At 44.4% G+C, this 16,388-nt stretch overlaps 1 protein-coding gene across 3 annotated transcripts in view; it reads right to left on the reverse strand.

Moving 5' to 3' along the window:
* The window catches only part of LOC118379338 (ephrin type-A receptor 4), a 144,820-nt gene that overhangs the window by 2,180 nt on the left and 126,252 nt on the right, over positions 1–16,388 (reverse strand). For 2 of the 3 annotated variants that reach the window (XM_052513151.1, XM_052513100.1), the window contains exons 12-17: positions 11,982–12,043; positions 11,549–11,758; positions 11,280–11,429; positions 10,858–11,051; positions 9,278–9,436; positions 8,011–9,095 (exon numbers count right to left, since the gene is read on the reverse strand). In XM_052513151.1, the coding sequence (XP_052369111.1) occupies positions 8,981–9,095; positions 9,278–9,436; positions 10,858–11,051; positions 11,280–11,429; positions 11,549–11,758; positions 11,982–12,043 (890 nt within the window). In that variant the 3' untranslated portion in view covers positions 8,011–8,980. Of the gene's footprint in view, positions 1–8,010; positions 9,096–9,273; positions 9,437–10,857; positions 11,052–11,279; positions 11,430–11,548; positions 11,759–11,981; positions 12,044–16,388 lie in introns of those variants that run through there. The other variant, XM_052513204.1, reaches the window with a different exon arrangement.

Here is a 16,388-nt window from a genome sequence, read left to right on the forward strand (position 1 = left end):
GGTGATCCGAAACCCCACTGGGAGAATGGTAGCACTCAGAAGCCTATTGCTCTGATTCCTGGACATGTAAAAACGATCAAGTCGAGCTGCACTCACCCTAGCCCCAAAAACCTTCACCCACGTATACTGTCTTGTGTTTGGATGTTTAGTTCTCCAAACATCCACTAGGTCAAACTGATTAAAGATGTCCCTTAACACTCCCACTGACACTGAATGAGGCTCTTCCCATTTCTGTCTTTTGTAAAATCCATTGTACAGTTCCAGTCACCTCCGATCACCAGCGTCTCCTCAGGCGCTACTTGTGAGAGTTCCTGTCTAAGACTCCCAAATAGAACCCCTCTTTTCTCTCCTGTGTTAGGCGCATACACATTTATAAAGACAAAACACATGTTGTTAATTTCTGCTTAACAACAAGCAACCTACCCCCTACACACCTCCTTTGAGAGCAAATTTTTACAGCCAGACCCGGTGCAAAAAGGACTGCCACCCCTGCACTAAGATTTGTCCCATGGCTCAACACACTGCCTTCCACCAGAGCCCCAATCAACTTCATTCACCACATCACTATGCGTCTCCTGCAGAAACAACACCTGTACTTGTTTATGTTTTACATATTCACTCAACACACTCCTCTTTCCCGCATCTCTGGCGCCATTTATATTGAGCGAGCCTATTCAAGAGTCTCCATAAGAAGTGGGAGAAAAGCCAGCAGAGAAATAGACCAATAGCAAAGCTCAAAAAGCCCCAGTGTCAGTAAGAAATTAAACATTTAAAACAGTGTCTGAAGGTAAACCTTTACGCACTGTTGTGACCCACTTCCCTCAACCTAAACCGTTTCTTGGGTGAGAGGACACCATGCCCCTCATTTCTCATAGCATGTTGTACTGATCTTACAAACTTTCTAGGATCAGGAAAAAAAGCCTCAAGATTAACTTTTTTTTTTCCCCTTAGTCTCATTCAGGAACCTTGTCAGTTCTCTCAACGTACTTAGACCCCTCTGGTTGACTGGCTGTCAGCTCCGGGCCAATTGAAGAGGAGTCTGAAAAAAATACCTCCTCATCCTCTTCCTCAGACTCACTTTCCTCCTCTTCTCTATCTCCCACCCTGACCACCTGCCCTTTCTCTGGTTAGGGGGCCTCACCCACAGCAACAGGCAACATTTCCATGGTGCCTTTGTCCACACCCTTTTCTTTTTCCTCTTTGACACCCTCCTCCTCCTCCCTAATCTCTTACACTTCCCACTATGCTCTCCTCATCCACTAGAATAACCTGACTAGACGCAGTATCATCTGCACCACCCTCCATAGCATGACTAGGGCCAGCCTCAGCTACAACACCTCCATAGCATGACTAGGCCAGCTCAGCTACAACACCCTCCATAGCATGACTAGGGCCAGCCTCAGCTATACCACCCTCCATAGCATGACTAGGGCCAGCCTCAGCTACAACACCCTCCATAGCATGACTAGGGCCAGCCTCAGCTATACCACCCTCCATAGCATGTCTAGGCCCAGCCTCAGCTACCCCACCATCTCTCTGACTAGACCCAGCCTCAGCTACCCCACCATCTCTAGCCTGACTAGACCCAGCCTCATCTACCACCATCTCTAGACTGACTAGGCCCAGCCTCTGCTGTCTGCATCTCCTTACCCCCTGCATTTTCACCTCGATTTCCCCCTTGCGCTCGTACCCTCCTTGTCCTGGCCTTTATGTGGGCACGCAGCTCTTGTGCCCCAAATCCCCACATTCAAAACACCGTAGACTATCTGTGCTGGCAAAACCTGCATAGAGCCCTTCCCCATGCCTCACTTTAAAATGCACATTTAGCTGTTGCTCATTATTGTTCAGAAACATAAACACTTGCCTCCTGAATGAAACAACGTGCTTAACGGCATCTGCCTGAAAACCTGCTGACAGTACACGGAAACCGCTAGCAAACTTACCAAAACGACTCAGCTCTTTCCTAATTTGATCATCCGTATAACGGAGGCAAATTTGCCACTACAACTCTTGTTGAAGGGGCAGAGAGAGGTGAAAGTCGACACCAACACATCCCTTACAAATATTCCGCTAGCAATTAGCCTACCGACCAAATTAGCTCTTTTCATGAACACAACCACCGCCTTGTTCATTCTAGAAGCAGAATGTATAAACTCAGCTCCTACCTGTTCACCGACCACGAGCAGAACCTCCTCCACCTTAACTCCGTTCTCAGGAACACACCTGAAACCATGCTGAATCGACAGCGTCTCTTGCGCACTAGGCTGAGAAGCCATTGCGCACACTATACCTTGCAACCCCCGGAATGTTACTCTGTCCTCTTCCACCTAACTTTGAAAAAAAGAAACTTTGGATACCGCTAAAAACAAATATTGCATTAACCCTCCACCATAGAAAATAACATGTAAAGAAAGAATAGAATCAAGAAAGTTAGTTAGGATAGAGCTTTCCACCAAACACTCAAACTCCAAAAACACCCAGCATGCAGAGAGAGAGAGAGAGAGAGAGAGAGAGAGACAGGGGAGGAGAGAGAGAGAGAGAGAGAGAGAGAGAGAGAGAGAGACAGGGAGAGAGAGAGAGAGAGAGAGAGAGAGAGAGAGAGAGAGACAGAGAGAGAAAGAGAGAGAGACAGGGAGGGAGAGAGAGAGAGAGAGAGAGAGAGAGAGAGAGAGAGAGAGAGAGAGAGAGACAGGGAGGGAGAGAGAGAGAGAGAGAGAGAGAGAGAGAGAGAGAGAGAGAGAGAGAGAGAGAGGAGAGACAGGGAGGGAGAGAGAGAGAGAGAGAGAGAGGAGAGAGAGAGAGAGAGAGAGAGAGAGAGAGAGAGAGAGAGAGAGAGACAGGGAGGGAGAGAGAGAGAGAGAGAGAGAGAGAGAGAGAGAGAGAGAGAGAGAGGAGAGAGAGAGATTGCGTGTGAGAGATCACGTCAGCCATGGTTGGTTTTGAAAGTGTTCAGTTTGAATGCCAGTTCTGCCTGGCATAGAACTACTCAAATATCCTTGTGACGCCCAACAACACATACCAGTTAAAGCATATGGAAAGTTCTAGTCATTCAATGCTTAACAAGAACATCAGCCTTCACCAGCCGATACAATGACATCACTGCATTATTGGTTGGCAAAAGCCAACAATGGAAAACATTTCCTTCATCATGGGAACCGATCCTGAGTCATGCCGCTATGATAGTATTTAAACCCAGGTCTGCAGCCTATTTAAAATCGTTCAAATATTTTAATAATTTGGTTTAGCCTGCCTGGAGTGCCAGACTGGCGGGGTTTGCAGTTTTGCTACTCTTCTATTGGTTCCATTGCACCAGGCAAGTGCAATCAAGCCCAGGAAAAGTATTCAAAATGACTTAAAATACTATTTTGAACCCAGGTGTGTGCGGCTGTGGTTTGCTGTCTGCTGACCCAGTCAGTGATTAATTGTCCTCATTCACATGCCAGGTGGTTTAGAGCAGTGACTGATCTGAGAACAGGGCTTATTGATCTACTCTACGGCCTCAGGTGCCGGGCTGCTGGTTTATTAACACACCACTCAAACAGCTCAGCACTCAATGAGCTCACCACTGCAGAGAGTTACACAGTATGTACACACTGCAGAGAGAGAGAGAGAGAGTTAGATAGTACTACAGTATGTACACACTGCAGAGAGAGAGAGAGTTAGATAGTACTACAGTATGTACACACTGCAGAGAGAGAGAGAGTTAGATAGTACTACAGTATGTACACACTGCAGAGAGAGAGAGAGAGTTAGATAGTACTACAGTATGTACACACTGCAGAGAGAGAGTTAGACAGTACTACAGTATATATACACTGCAGGGAGAGAGTTAGACAGTACTACAGTATGTACACACTGCAGAGAGAGTTAGACAGTACTACAGTATGTACACACTGCAGAGAGAGAGAGAGTTAGACAGTACTACAGTACACACTGCAGAGAGATAGAGAGTTAGATAGTACTACAGTATGTACACACTACAGAGAGAGAGTTAGACAGTACTACAGTATATATACACTGCAGAGAGAGAGTTAGACAGTACTACAGTATGTACACACTGCAGAGAGAGAGAGAGTTAGATAGTACTACAGTATGTACACACTGCAGAGAGAGAGTTAGACAGTACTACAGTACACACTGCAGAGAGAGAGAGAGTTAGATATTACTACAGTATGTACACACTACAGAGAGAGAGTTAGACAGTACTACAGTATGTACACACTGCAGAGAGAGAGAGAGTTAGATAGTACTACAGTATTTACACACTGCAGAGAGAGAGTTAGACAGTACTACAGTATGTACACACTGCAGAGAGAGAGAGTTAGATAGTACTACAGTATGTACACACTGCAGAGAGAGAGAGAGAGTTAGATAGTACTACAGTATGTACACACTACAGAGAGAGAGTTAGACAGTACTACAGTATATATACACTGCAGAGAGAGAGTTAGACAGTACTACAGTATGTACACACTGCAGAGAGAGAGAGAGAGAGTTAGATAGTACTACAGTATTTACACACTGCAGAGAGAGAGAGTTAGACAGTACTACAGTATGTACACACTGCAGAGAGAGAGAGAGAGTTAGATAGTACTACAGTATTTACACACTGCAGAGAGAGAGTTAGACAGTACTACAGTATATATACACTGCAGAGAGAGAGAGAGTTAGATAGTACTACAGTATGTACACACTGCAGAGAGAGAGAGTTAGATAGTACTACAGTATGTACACACTGCAGAGAGAGAGAGTTAGATAGTACTACAGTATTCACACACTGCAGAGAGAGAGTTAGACAGTGCTACAGTATGTACACACTGCAGAGAGAGAGAGAGTTAGATAGTACTACAGTATTTACACACTGCAGAGAGAGAGTTAGACAGTACTACAGTATATATACACTGCAGAGAGAGAGTTAGACAGTACTACATTATATATACACTGCAGAGAGAGAGTTAGACAGTACTACAGTATGTACACACTGCAGAGAGAGAGAGTTAGATAGTACTACAGTATGTACACACTGCAGAGAGAGAGAGAGAGTTACACAGTATGTACACACTGCAGAGAGAGAGAGAGAGTTAGATAGTACTACAGTATTTATACACTGCAGAGAGAGAGAGTTAGACAGTACTACAGTATATATACACTGCAGAGAGAGAGTTAGACAGTACTACAGTATGTACACACTGCAGAGAGAGAGAGAGAGAGAGAGTTACACAGTACTACAGTATGTACACACTGCAGAGAGAGAGAGAGAGAAAGTTAGACAGTACTACAGTATGTACACACTGCAGAGGGTTAGAAAGTGTAATGGCCAACAGTACTGCAGTATATACAGTGCATTCTGAAAGTATTTGACTTTTTCCACATTTACACACAATACCCCAAAACAAAGCAAAAACCTTTGCTAATTACATTTTTTTGTTTATATCACACTTACATAAGTATTCAGACCTTTTAATCAGTACTTTGCTGAAGCACTTTTGGCAGCGATTACAGCCTCGGGTCTTATTGGGTATGACGCTACAAGCTTGGCAGTTGGGAGTTTCTCCCATTCTTCTCTGCAGATCCTCTCAAAATCTGTCAAGTTGGATGGGGAGCGTTGCTATACAGCTATTTTCAGGTCTCTCCAGAGATGTTCGTTCGGGTTCAAGTCCGGGCTCTGGCTGGGCCAATCAAGGACTTGGCTGTGTGCTTAGTCTTGTTGTCCTGTTGTAAGGTGAACCTTCACCCAGTTCTGAGGTCCTGATCGCTCTGGAGCACGCTTTCCATCAAGGATCTCTCTGTACTTTCCCTCCATCCTGACTAGTCTCCCAGTTCCTGCCTCTGAAAAACATCCCCACAGTATGATGCTGCCACCACCATGCTTCACCGTAAGGATGGTGCCAGGTTTCCTCCAGACGTGACGCTTGGCATTCAGGCAAAATAGATCCATCTTGGTTTCATCAGACCAGAGAATCTTGTTTTTCACGGTCTGAGAGTCCTGTTATGCATTAGGGAGCGCTATTACATTTTTTGGATGAAAAACGTTCCCATTTTAAACAAGATATCTTGTCACGAAAAGATGCTTGACTATGCGTGTAATTGACAGCTTTGGAAAGAAAACACTCTGACGTTTCCAAATCTGCAAAGATATTATCTGTGAGTGCCACAGAACTGATGCTACAGGCGAAACCAAGATGAAATTTCAAACAGGAAATGCCCCAGATTTTGAATGTGCTTTGTTCCAATGTCTCCTTATATGGCTGTGAATGCGCAAGGAATGGGCCTACACTTTCTGTCGTTTCCCGAAGGTGTCTGCAGCATTGTGACGTATTTGTAGGCATATCATTGGAAGATTGACCATAAGAGACTACATTTACCAGGTGTCTGCTTGGTGTCCCCCGCCGGAATTATTGCGTAATCTCCAGCTGCATGCATTTTCCCATGTGGTTTAGAGGAGAAACCAAACTGGCACGAATGACTTATCATCGAATAGATATGTGAAAAACACCTTGAGGATTGATTCTAAACAACGTTTGCCATGTTTCTGTCGATATTATGGAGTTAATTTGGAAAAAAGTTTGGCGTTTTGATGACTCAATTTTCGGGGATTTTTCTCAGCCAAACGTGATGAACAAAACGGAGCGATTTCTCCTACACAAATAATATTTTTGGAAAAACTGAACATGTTCTAACTGAGAGTCTCCTCATTTAAAACATCCGAAGTTCTTCAAAGGTAAATGATTTTGTTTGAATGCTTTTCTTGTTTTTGTGAAAATGTTGCCTGCTGAATGTTAGGCTTAATATTATGCTAGCTATCAATACACAAATGCTAGCTACACTCTTACACAAATGCTTGTTCTGCTATGGTTGAAAAGCATATTTTGAACATCTGAGATGACAGTGTTGTTAACAAAAGGCTAAGCTTGAGAGCCAATATATTTATTTCATTTCATTTGCGATTTTCATGAATAGTTAACGTTGCGTTATGCTAATGAGCTTGAGGCTATATTTAAGATCCCGGATACGGGATTGCTCGTCGCAACAGGTTAAGTGCCATTTGGCAAACTCCAAGCGGGCTTTTATGTGCCTTTTACTGACGAGTGGTTTCCGTCTGGCCACTATCATAGATGCCTGATTGGTGGAGTGCTACAGAGACGGTTGTCCTTCTGGAAGGTTCTCCCATCTCCACAGAGGATCTCTTGGTCACCTCCCTAACCAATGCTGCAGAAATGTTTTGGTACCCTTCCACCAGATCTGTGCCTAGACACAATCTTGTCTCGGAGCTCTACGGACAATTCCTTCGACCTCATAGCTTGGTTTTTGCTCTGACATGCACTGTCAACCGTGGGACCTTATATAGACAGGTGTGTGCCTTTCCAAATCATGTCTAATCAATTGAATTTACCACTGGTGGACTCCAATCAAGTTGTAGAACATCTCAAGGATGATGAATTGAAACAGGATGCACTTGAGCTCAATTTCGTGTCTCATAGCAAAGGGCCTGAATACTGAAAAAGTGATCTGTTTGTTATTTTGAATACATTTTCAAACATTTCTAAAAACCTGTTTTTGCTTTGTCATTATGGGGTATTGTATGTAGATTGATGAGGACATTTTTGTATTTTTTTCTCATTTAGAAAAAGGCTGTAATGTAACAAAATGTGGAAAAAGTCAAGGGGTCTGAATACTTTCCAAATGCACTGTACATAATGATCCAGGTCAGACCTGAATAATTTCACATACGATAGTGTTTTATAGTTAATAGTTGTTTTTGATTGTTGTGTTAATGTCAACAAAGATATGTCAAATCAATTCAAATCAAATGAAATGTTATTTGTCACATGCTTCAGAAACAACAGGTGTAGACTAACAGTGAAATGCTTACTTATGGGCCCTTTCAACAATGTAGAGAGATAAAAAGGTAAATCATTGTTAAAAATAACAACACAAGGAGTAAATACACAATGAGTAACGATAACATGACTAAAATAACTAAGGGATAGGTCGTTTATAGATCCTTACCATTGTGATTGATGATTGAATAATGTCCAGCATGTATTCTCTTGTTTATTTTGATGTCGTTGTCCTTGTTGTTTTGTTACATATCCATCTCTCCGCAGTAGTGCACAGTCGTGTCCAAATAAATCCCATAATCCTTTGCTCTCAGTTCCACATTCAGGAAACAACTACACAGTAAGAATCCAACTGGTCCAAACAGCTGTCCGTCAAATAACATAGAGCAATAATCAGACCCAGGGGGGCGGGCTGTAATCCAAAAGGGGTGATGAAAGATGCTTGAGGAGGGATGGGATGGTGGTTCGGGAGGACAAGGGGTAGGAATGCACCTCTTTAGATCAAAGACATTCTGAGAAAATGTCCAGAGGGCAACAAAACAGCCCAATCTTGGACAAAACAAGACCAGAACAGAGCAAAAACACAGAACCCCCTTCCCCTCCCTCCTCCATCCCTCCCTCAACCGCTCAGATTCAGAACATCAGTGTTTATCTTGAGGTTGGAATCCCCCATTTTGTCTGTTGGTATTCGAACGTAAAGAAAAGACAATCGAGGATATGGCAGCGAGTCACAGAGAACAAGTCATACACACAGGACAGAACACAGTTACGATACAAAAATCTGCTCTGTGGGTATTCCAGAAAGAACTTTCCAGAAATATTACTCTTGCCTAGAGGAGCGATCCCCTCTGAATTCCTTCCAGACCATTGAAGGCACTCCAGTTGGCCTCTCGGAAAAGCTTTCCATCCATCCCGTTCTCAGCGTCGCTCGGACAGAAAAATATCCCGTTCTCAATAGGGCAAGGTCTAATATCTGATAAAAAGTGCATATTTCCCACTTTTCTTCTTCTTGTTCTTTTCTTCTTCTTTTAAATCCAATTTAAAGTGCATGGAAGAGGTAAACAATTTGATTGTTAATTTGTCTTTTGATATTTAATTTGTATTATCCGTTAGAAATGAAGTCGTTTCCTTCTCGTTGATCAGACCGGAACCATTCTGCCTTGTATCTGTTGCATTTGGGAGAGCATTCCCTGGACGCTGGTCAGGATCTTATTCTGGTGTGCAGCTGAGGAGATTCCAATTCGGCTCATGTCCCTGTTTTAACAAGAGGAGGAAAGAAAACATTAGGAACCAAGACACACTATGACAGCTTCCTGATTCATATGACAGATTTAACATCCTCTCTAGGTGTCAACCCGGCCTGATATAAATCAGTAAAAAAGTCAGACAGGTCTCTCCTGGATCCATAAATGCTGAGTACACCAAGCATAACTCACTCCTGTGTCATATGAACCACAGCCTCTGGGGTGGTGTATCCTGCTGCGGTGAAGTTGTCACTGTATCTCTCCATGCCGATGGCCTGCAGCCAGTCCTCCACAGAGCCCAGCGCCGAGGCCACCTCCGGGCTGACCGGCTCCAGGAGGGTGGTGCTGGGTCTAGGTACGGAGAGGGGTGGAGAGTCAGTCTACATCTAGACAACTTGCACTATATTAAAGCAACGGTACCTACAACTTTCAGTTGTCTAACCCACCTAAATCTTTAGTGAGTTTTCTTTTGACCCACCAAATAAAAAAAATGTTATTTTTTATGAGTACAATTTTTACGCATTGACCGAAATGAATAAGCCTCAACCCACTGAATGTGTGTCAAGCTTCCTAAGCCAACATTTTGAGATACTATTGTCATACCAGAGGAGGAGAGAAAGACACGGTGCCCTCTGGCCTTATGGTTAGTGGGGTTTTTCATCATCTGACGTTAGCCTATCACAGGGGTCAGGCACATGTGAACTACAGTCAACCCTGAGACTTTGAAAAAGGAACTGTAATTCTTCAGCCTCTCTTCTTTCTTTCTGTCTCTCCCCCCCTCTCTCTCTCTCACCTTTTTTTTCTGATGGAATCAGCAGGTTAGACAAACTAAGCGCTAGCATGTGTCCCATCTCTATTTGTCCTCCAAGACAGAAGCCAAGTGAAACACAGTTCCTCCCTTGTGTCACCGACACGGTTAGTTAATCATTATTTAAAGAGAAAACATTAACAACACACACTGTGGCTTTAACCTCCCACTGCTTCTCCTCTAGCATGCAGATATTCATCATGACTCGGTCTTTCTTTCAGGCACTCACCAACAGCTTTTCCATCCCTTCATCCCTCCTTCCTTAGCTTCACAACGATATCTGCCATCAAATATTTACCCAGGGCCGGTGCGACCGAGGTGAGGGACTGAGCACACTCACTACGGTACCGCTACACTGCACCCCTCCTCCATAATTTAACAGGTGTTGGCTGAAAGGCTTGGGCTGCTGGGTTCAATCGCCACTTTGGTCTGGCTGGGGCTCTGGGGTAGTACACAAGCCCCTTACTTCGTTGCGAAATTCGTTGTGAAATACTGTGGTGCTTTGGGCATCTTTCTCCATCTCTAACACCCTGAGCCATGGATTGAGATGTTACTAGGGTCCCCAAGACCTCACCCTTGTTCCTAACCCCCCTGTAAAATCTGTTCATGGGATTCAGTTCCACTAATTATTCCTCTAGGACTCCCTCTCCCATTCTCCCCCTCGTTCACCCTCTCTCTCTCTCTCTCCCTCTATCCCTGGGTTAAAGAAGAACATGTCCTCCCTCCCCGACTAGCTCTGGGTCTGTACAAATACACAGTTCCACCTATAGGAGTAACGACTCCTACTTAAAGGGGGCTTTTCATACTGCTCGCTACCATTGTAATTCTCAACTCTATTAGAACACATACCTTATTTTACAAGGTGTACCATTCAGTTAATGTTGTATGGAAGTACAGTATATAAAACAGTACTGATTACACACATTACAATAATAGTGAATAAACTAAGAAATCTCTGTCTCACCGTGTGGTCTCTCCTCCAGTCCTCTTCAGGCTGTTGGGGTTCCGGATCAGTTTGTCCAGCATGTTGACGATCTGGCCAAACTTGGGCCTGTCGCCCCTCTCCCTCTGCCAGCAATCCAGCATCAGCTGGTGCAGTGCCACGGGGCAGTCCATGGGCGGGGGAAGCCTGTACCCCTCATCTATGGCCTTGATCACCTGTGGGGAGAGAGGGCAGAGGTTAGAGGTTAGGGTTGATGGTAGACTGTGAGATAGATTACTCAGCCATCCTAATTACACTATAACGATGATGTTATTATAATCGAATAATATGAAGTAATCATGAAAATTGCACAGCTGTAATTACACAGATAATATTTCTATAATGACATTACATCCTTATTATTTGACGTTTTAAACCTGAATGTGTTCTTACTGTAGACTTACATCCTGGTTACTCATGTCCCAATATGGGCGCTCCCCATATGACATCACTTCCCACATTACTATGCCGTAGCTCCACACGTCGCTGGCCGAGGTGAACTTCCTGTAGGCAATGGCTTCTGGGGCTGTCCAGCGAATGGGGATCTTCCCTCCCTGTGATTGACAGGTAACAAACTGTTAGTATCGCTCACACTGTACCAAATACATAGGTAAATGTATTAACACTACAGCCACACACAAGCTTGTGCACACACACACACACACTCTCTTACCCTGGTGGTGTATGCAGCCTCGGGGTCGTCCTCCAGGACTCGTGACATGCCGAAGTCAGACACCTTACACACCAGGTTGCTGTTGACCAGGATGTTGCGTGCGGCCAGGTCTCTGTGGACATAGCTCATATCAGAAAGGTACTTCATGCCCGATGCGATGCCACGCAAGATGCCCACCAGCTGGATCACTGTGAAACGCCCGTCATTCTTCTGAAGAAGCAAACAAACAAATCAATGCATGTTAGGTCATGTTTGTATGCAGTGGCAGGATGGGATGATGCTACTCTTTATGACGCTGCTTGGCTGACATTCATTAAGAGGAACACAGTACCTTATTACAGGCTGTACTAGTCATACCTAGAGTTCTGAACATTTGAAAGCAGACACATACCACACAGAGAGTTGAGTACACAGACTGCATTGCATGACTTACCCTCAGAAATGCATCCAACGAACCATTCTCCATGTACTCTGTGATAATCATCACTGGTTTACCTGAAGAAAAGGAAGGAGGGAGGGAGGGAGGGAGGGAGGGAGGGAGGGAGGGAGGGAGGGAGGGAGGGAGGGAGGGAGGGAGGGAGGGGAGGGAGGGAGGGAGGGAGGGAGGGAGGGAAGGAGGGAGGGAGGGAGGGAGGGAGGGAGGGAGGGAAGAAAATTAAAGGAAGATGATTATGGAGATAAACGATGCACATCACTGCCCAAAACAGCAGGAGAGCAGTGCTTCTCAGGGGGGGTGTGTGTGTGTGTGTGGTGTGTAGTGTGTGTTGTGTTGGGAGGGGGTACACCATTCGTCTCAGTCCCGTAGTGATTGAATTAGTTCAGTGTAACAGTGTGTCCTCACATCTCCTCCTTACTCTACACAGAGAGAGGGATCTCTACTGTAACATACACCACCACCCCCAAACACACACACACACACACACACACACACACACACACACACACACACACACACACACACACACACACACACACACACACACACACAAGACATGTGCAGATAATGTTACAGCGACTGTTTCCACATGTTGTTGTGTTACAGCCCTAGACGGTTCACATGTTGTTGCAAACAAGCCCAAAACTGTTTCCAAGACATGTGCAGATAATGTTACAGCGACTGTTTCCACATGTTGTTGTGTTACAGCCCTAGACTGTTTCCACATGTTGTTGTGTTACAGCCCTAGACTGTTTCCACATGTTGTTGTGTTACAGCCCTAGACTGTTTCCACATGTTGTTGTGTTACAGCCCTAGACGGTTTCCACATGTTGTTGTGTTACAGCCCTAGACTGTTTCCACATGTTGTTGTGTTACAGCCCTAGACTGTTTCCACATGTTGTTGTGTTACAGCCCTAGACTGTTTCCACATGTTGTTGTGTTACAGCCCTAGACTGTTTCCACATGTTGTTGTGTTACAGCCCTAGACTGTTTCCACATGTTGTTGTGTTACAGCCCTAGACTGTTTCCACATGTTGTTGTGTTACAGCCCTATACTGTTTCCACATGTTGTTGTGTTACAGCCCTAGACTGTTTCCACATGTTGTTGTGTTACAGCCCTAGACTGTTTCCACATGTTGTTGTGTTACAGCCCTAGACTGTTTCCACATGTTGTTGTGTTACAGCCCTATACTGTTTCCACATGTTGTTGTGTTACAGCCCTAGACTGTTTCCACATGTTGTTGTGTTACAGCCCTAGACTGTTTCCACATGTTGTTGTGTTACAGCCCTATACTGTTTCCACATGTTGTTGTGTTACAGCCCTAGACTGTTTCCACATGTTGTTGTGTTACAGCCCTAGACTGTTTCCACATGTTGTTGTGTTACAGCCCTAGACTGATTCCACATGTTGTGTTACAGCCCTAGACTGTTTCCACATGTTGTTGTGTTACAGCCCTAGACTGTTTCCACATGTTGTTGTGTTACAGCCCTAGACTGTTTCCACATGTTGTTGTGTTACAGCCCTAGACTGTTTCCACATGTTGTTGTGTTACAGCCCTAGACTGTTTCCACATGTTGTTGTGTTACAGCCCTAGACTGTTTCCACATGTTGTTGTGTTACAGCCCTATACTGTTTCCACATGTTGTTGTGTTACAGCCCTAGACTGTTTCCACATGTTGTTGTGTTACAGCCCTAGACTGTTTCCACATGTTGTTGTGTTACAGCCCTAGACTGTTTCCACATGTTGTTGTGTTACAGCCCTAGACTGTTTCCACATGTTGTTGTGTTACAGCCCTAGACTGTTTCCACATGTTGTTGTGTTACAGCCCTAGACTGTTTCCACATGTTTTGTGTTACAGCCTAGACTGTTTCCACATGTTGTTGTGTTACAGCCCTATACTGTTTCCACATGTTGTTGTGTTACAGCCCTAGACTGTTTCCACATGTTGTTGTGTTACAGCCCTAGACTGTTTCCACATGTTGTTGTGTTACAGCCCTAGACTGTTTCCACATGTTGTTGTGTTACAGCCCTAGACTGTTTCCACATGTTGTTGTGTTACAGCCCTAGACTGTTTCCACATGTTGTTGTGTTACAGCCCTAGACTGTTTCCACATGTTGTTGTGTTACAGCCCTAGACTGTTTCCACATGTTGTTGTGTTACAGCCCTAGACTGTTTCCACATGTTGTTGTGTTGTTGTTGTGTTACAGCCCTAGACTGTTTCCACATGTTGTTGTGTTACAGCCCTATACTGTTTCCACATGTTGTTGTGTTACAGCCCTAGACTGTTTCCACATGTTACAGCCCTGTGTTACAGCCCTAGACTGTTTCCACATGTTGTTGTGTTACAGCCCTAGACTGTTTCCACATGTTGTTGTGTTACAGCCCTAGACTGTTTCCACATGTTGTTGTGTTACAGCCCTAGACTGTTTCCACATGTTGTTGTGTTACAGCCCTAGACTGTTTCCACATGTTGTTGTGTTACAGCCCTAGACTGTTTCCACATGTTGTTGTGTTACAGCCCTAGACTGTTTCCACATGTTGTTGTGTTACAGCCCTAGACTGTTTCCACATGTTGTTGTGTTACAGCCCTAGACTGTTTCCACATGTTGTTGTGTTACAGCCCTAGACTGTTTCCACATGTTGTTGTGTTACAGCCCTAGACTGTTTCCACATGTTTTTGTTACAGCCCTTACTGTTTCCACAGTTACAGCCCTAGACTGTTTCCACATGTTGTTGTGTTACAGCCCTAGACTGTTTCCACATGTTGTTGTGTTACAGCCCTAGACTGTTTCCACATGTTGTTGTGTTACAGCCCTAGACTGTTTCCACATGTTGTTGTGTTACAGCCCTAGACTGTTTCCACATGTTGTTGTGTTACAGCCCTAGACTGTTTCCACATGTTGTTGTGTTACAGCCCTAGACTGTTTCCACTGTTTCCTAGACTGTTTCCACATGTTGTTGTGTTACAGCCCTAGACTGTTTCCACATGTTGTTGTGTTACAGCCCTAGACTGTTTCCACATGTTGTTGTGTTACAGCCCTAGACTGTTTCCACATGTTGTTGTGTTACAGCCCTAGACTGTTTCCACATGTTGTTGTGTTACAGCCCTAGACTGTTTCCACATGTTGTTGTGTTACAGCCCTAGACTGTTTCCACATGTTGTTGTGTTACAGCCCTAGACTGTTTCCACATGTTGTTGTGTTACAGCCCTAGACTGTTTCCACATGTTGTTGTGTTACAGCCCTAGACTGTTTCCACATGTTGTTGTGTTACAGCCCTAGACTGTTTCCACATGTTGTTGTGTTACAGCCCTAGACTGTTTCCACATGTTGTTGTGTTACAGCCCTAGACTGTTTCCACATGTTGTTGTGTTACAGCCCTAGACTGTTTCCACATGTTGTTGTGTTACAGCCCTAGACTGTTTCCACATGTTGTTGTGTTACAGCCCTAGACTGTTTCCACATGTTGTTGTGTTACAGCCCTAGACTGTTTCCACATGTTGTTGTGTTACAGCCCTAGACTGTTTCCACATGTTGTTGTGTTACAGCCCTAGACTGTTTCCACATGTTGTTGTGTTACAGCCCTAGACTGTTTCCACATGTTGTTGTGTTACAGCCCTATACTGTTTCCACATGTTGTTGTGTTACAGCCCTAGACTGTTTCCACATGTTGTTGTGTTACAGCCCTAGACTGTTTCCACATGTTGTTGTGTTACAGCCCTAGACTGTTTCCACATGTTGTTGTGTTACAGCCCTAGACTGTTTCCACATGTTGTTGTGTTACAGCCCTAGACTGTTTCCACATGTTGTTGTGTTACAGCCCTAGACTGTTTCCACATGTTGTTGTGTTACAGCCCTAGACTGTTTCCACATGTTGTTGTGTTACAGCCTAGACTGTTTACTGTTTCCACATGTTGTTGTGTTACAGCCCTAGACTGTTTCCACATGTTGTTGTGTTACAGCCCTAGACTGTTTCCACATGTTGTTGTGTTACAGCCCTAGACTGTTTCCACATGTTGTTGTGTTACAGCCCTAGACTGTTTCCACATGTTGTTGTGTTACAGCCCTAGACTGTTTCCACATGTTGTTGTGTTACAGCCCTAGACTGTTTCCACATGTTGTTGTGTTACAGCCCTAGACTGTTTCCACATGTTGTTGTGTTACAGCCCTAGACTGTTTCCACATGTTGTTGTGTTACAGCCCTAGACTGTTTCCACATGTTGTTGTGTTACAGCCCTAGACTGTTTCCACATGTTGTTGTGTTACAGCCCTAGACTGTTTCCACATGTTGTTGTGTTACAGCCCTAGACTGTTTCCACATGTTGTTGTGTTACAGCCCTAGACTGTTTCCACATGTTGTTGTGTTACAGCCCTAGACTGTTTCCACATGTTGTTGACTGTT

Source organism: Oncorhynchus keta, chromosome 1 (genome assembly GCF_023373465.1).
Source record: "Oncorhynchus keta strain PuntledgeMale-10-30-2019 chromosome 1, Oket_V2, whole genome shotgun sequence".
Taxonomy (NCBI): Eukaryota; Metazoa; Chordata; class Actinopteri; order Salmoniformes; family Salmonidae; genus Oncorhynchus; species Oncorhynchus keta.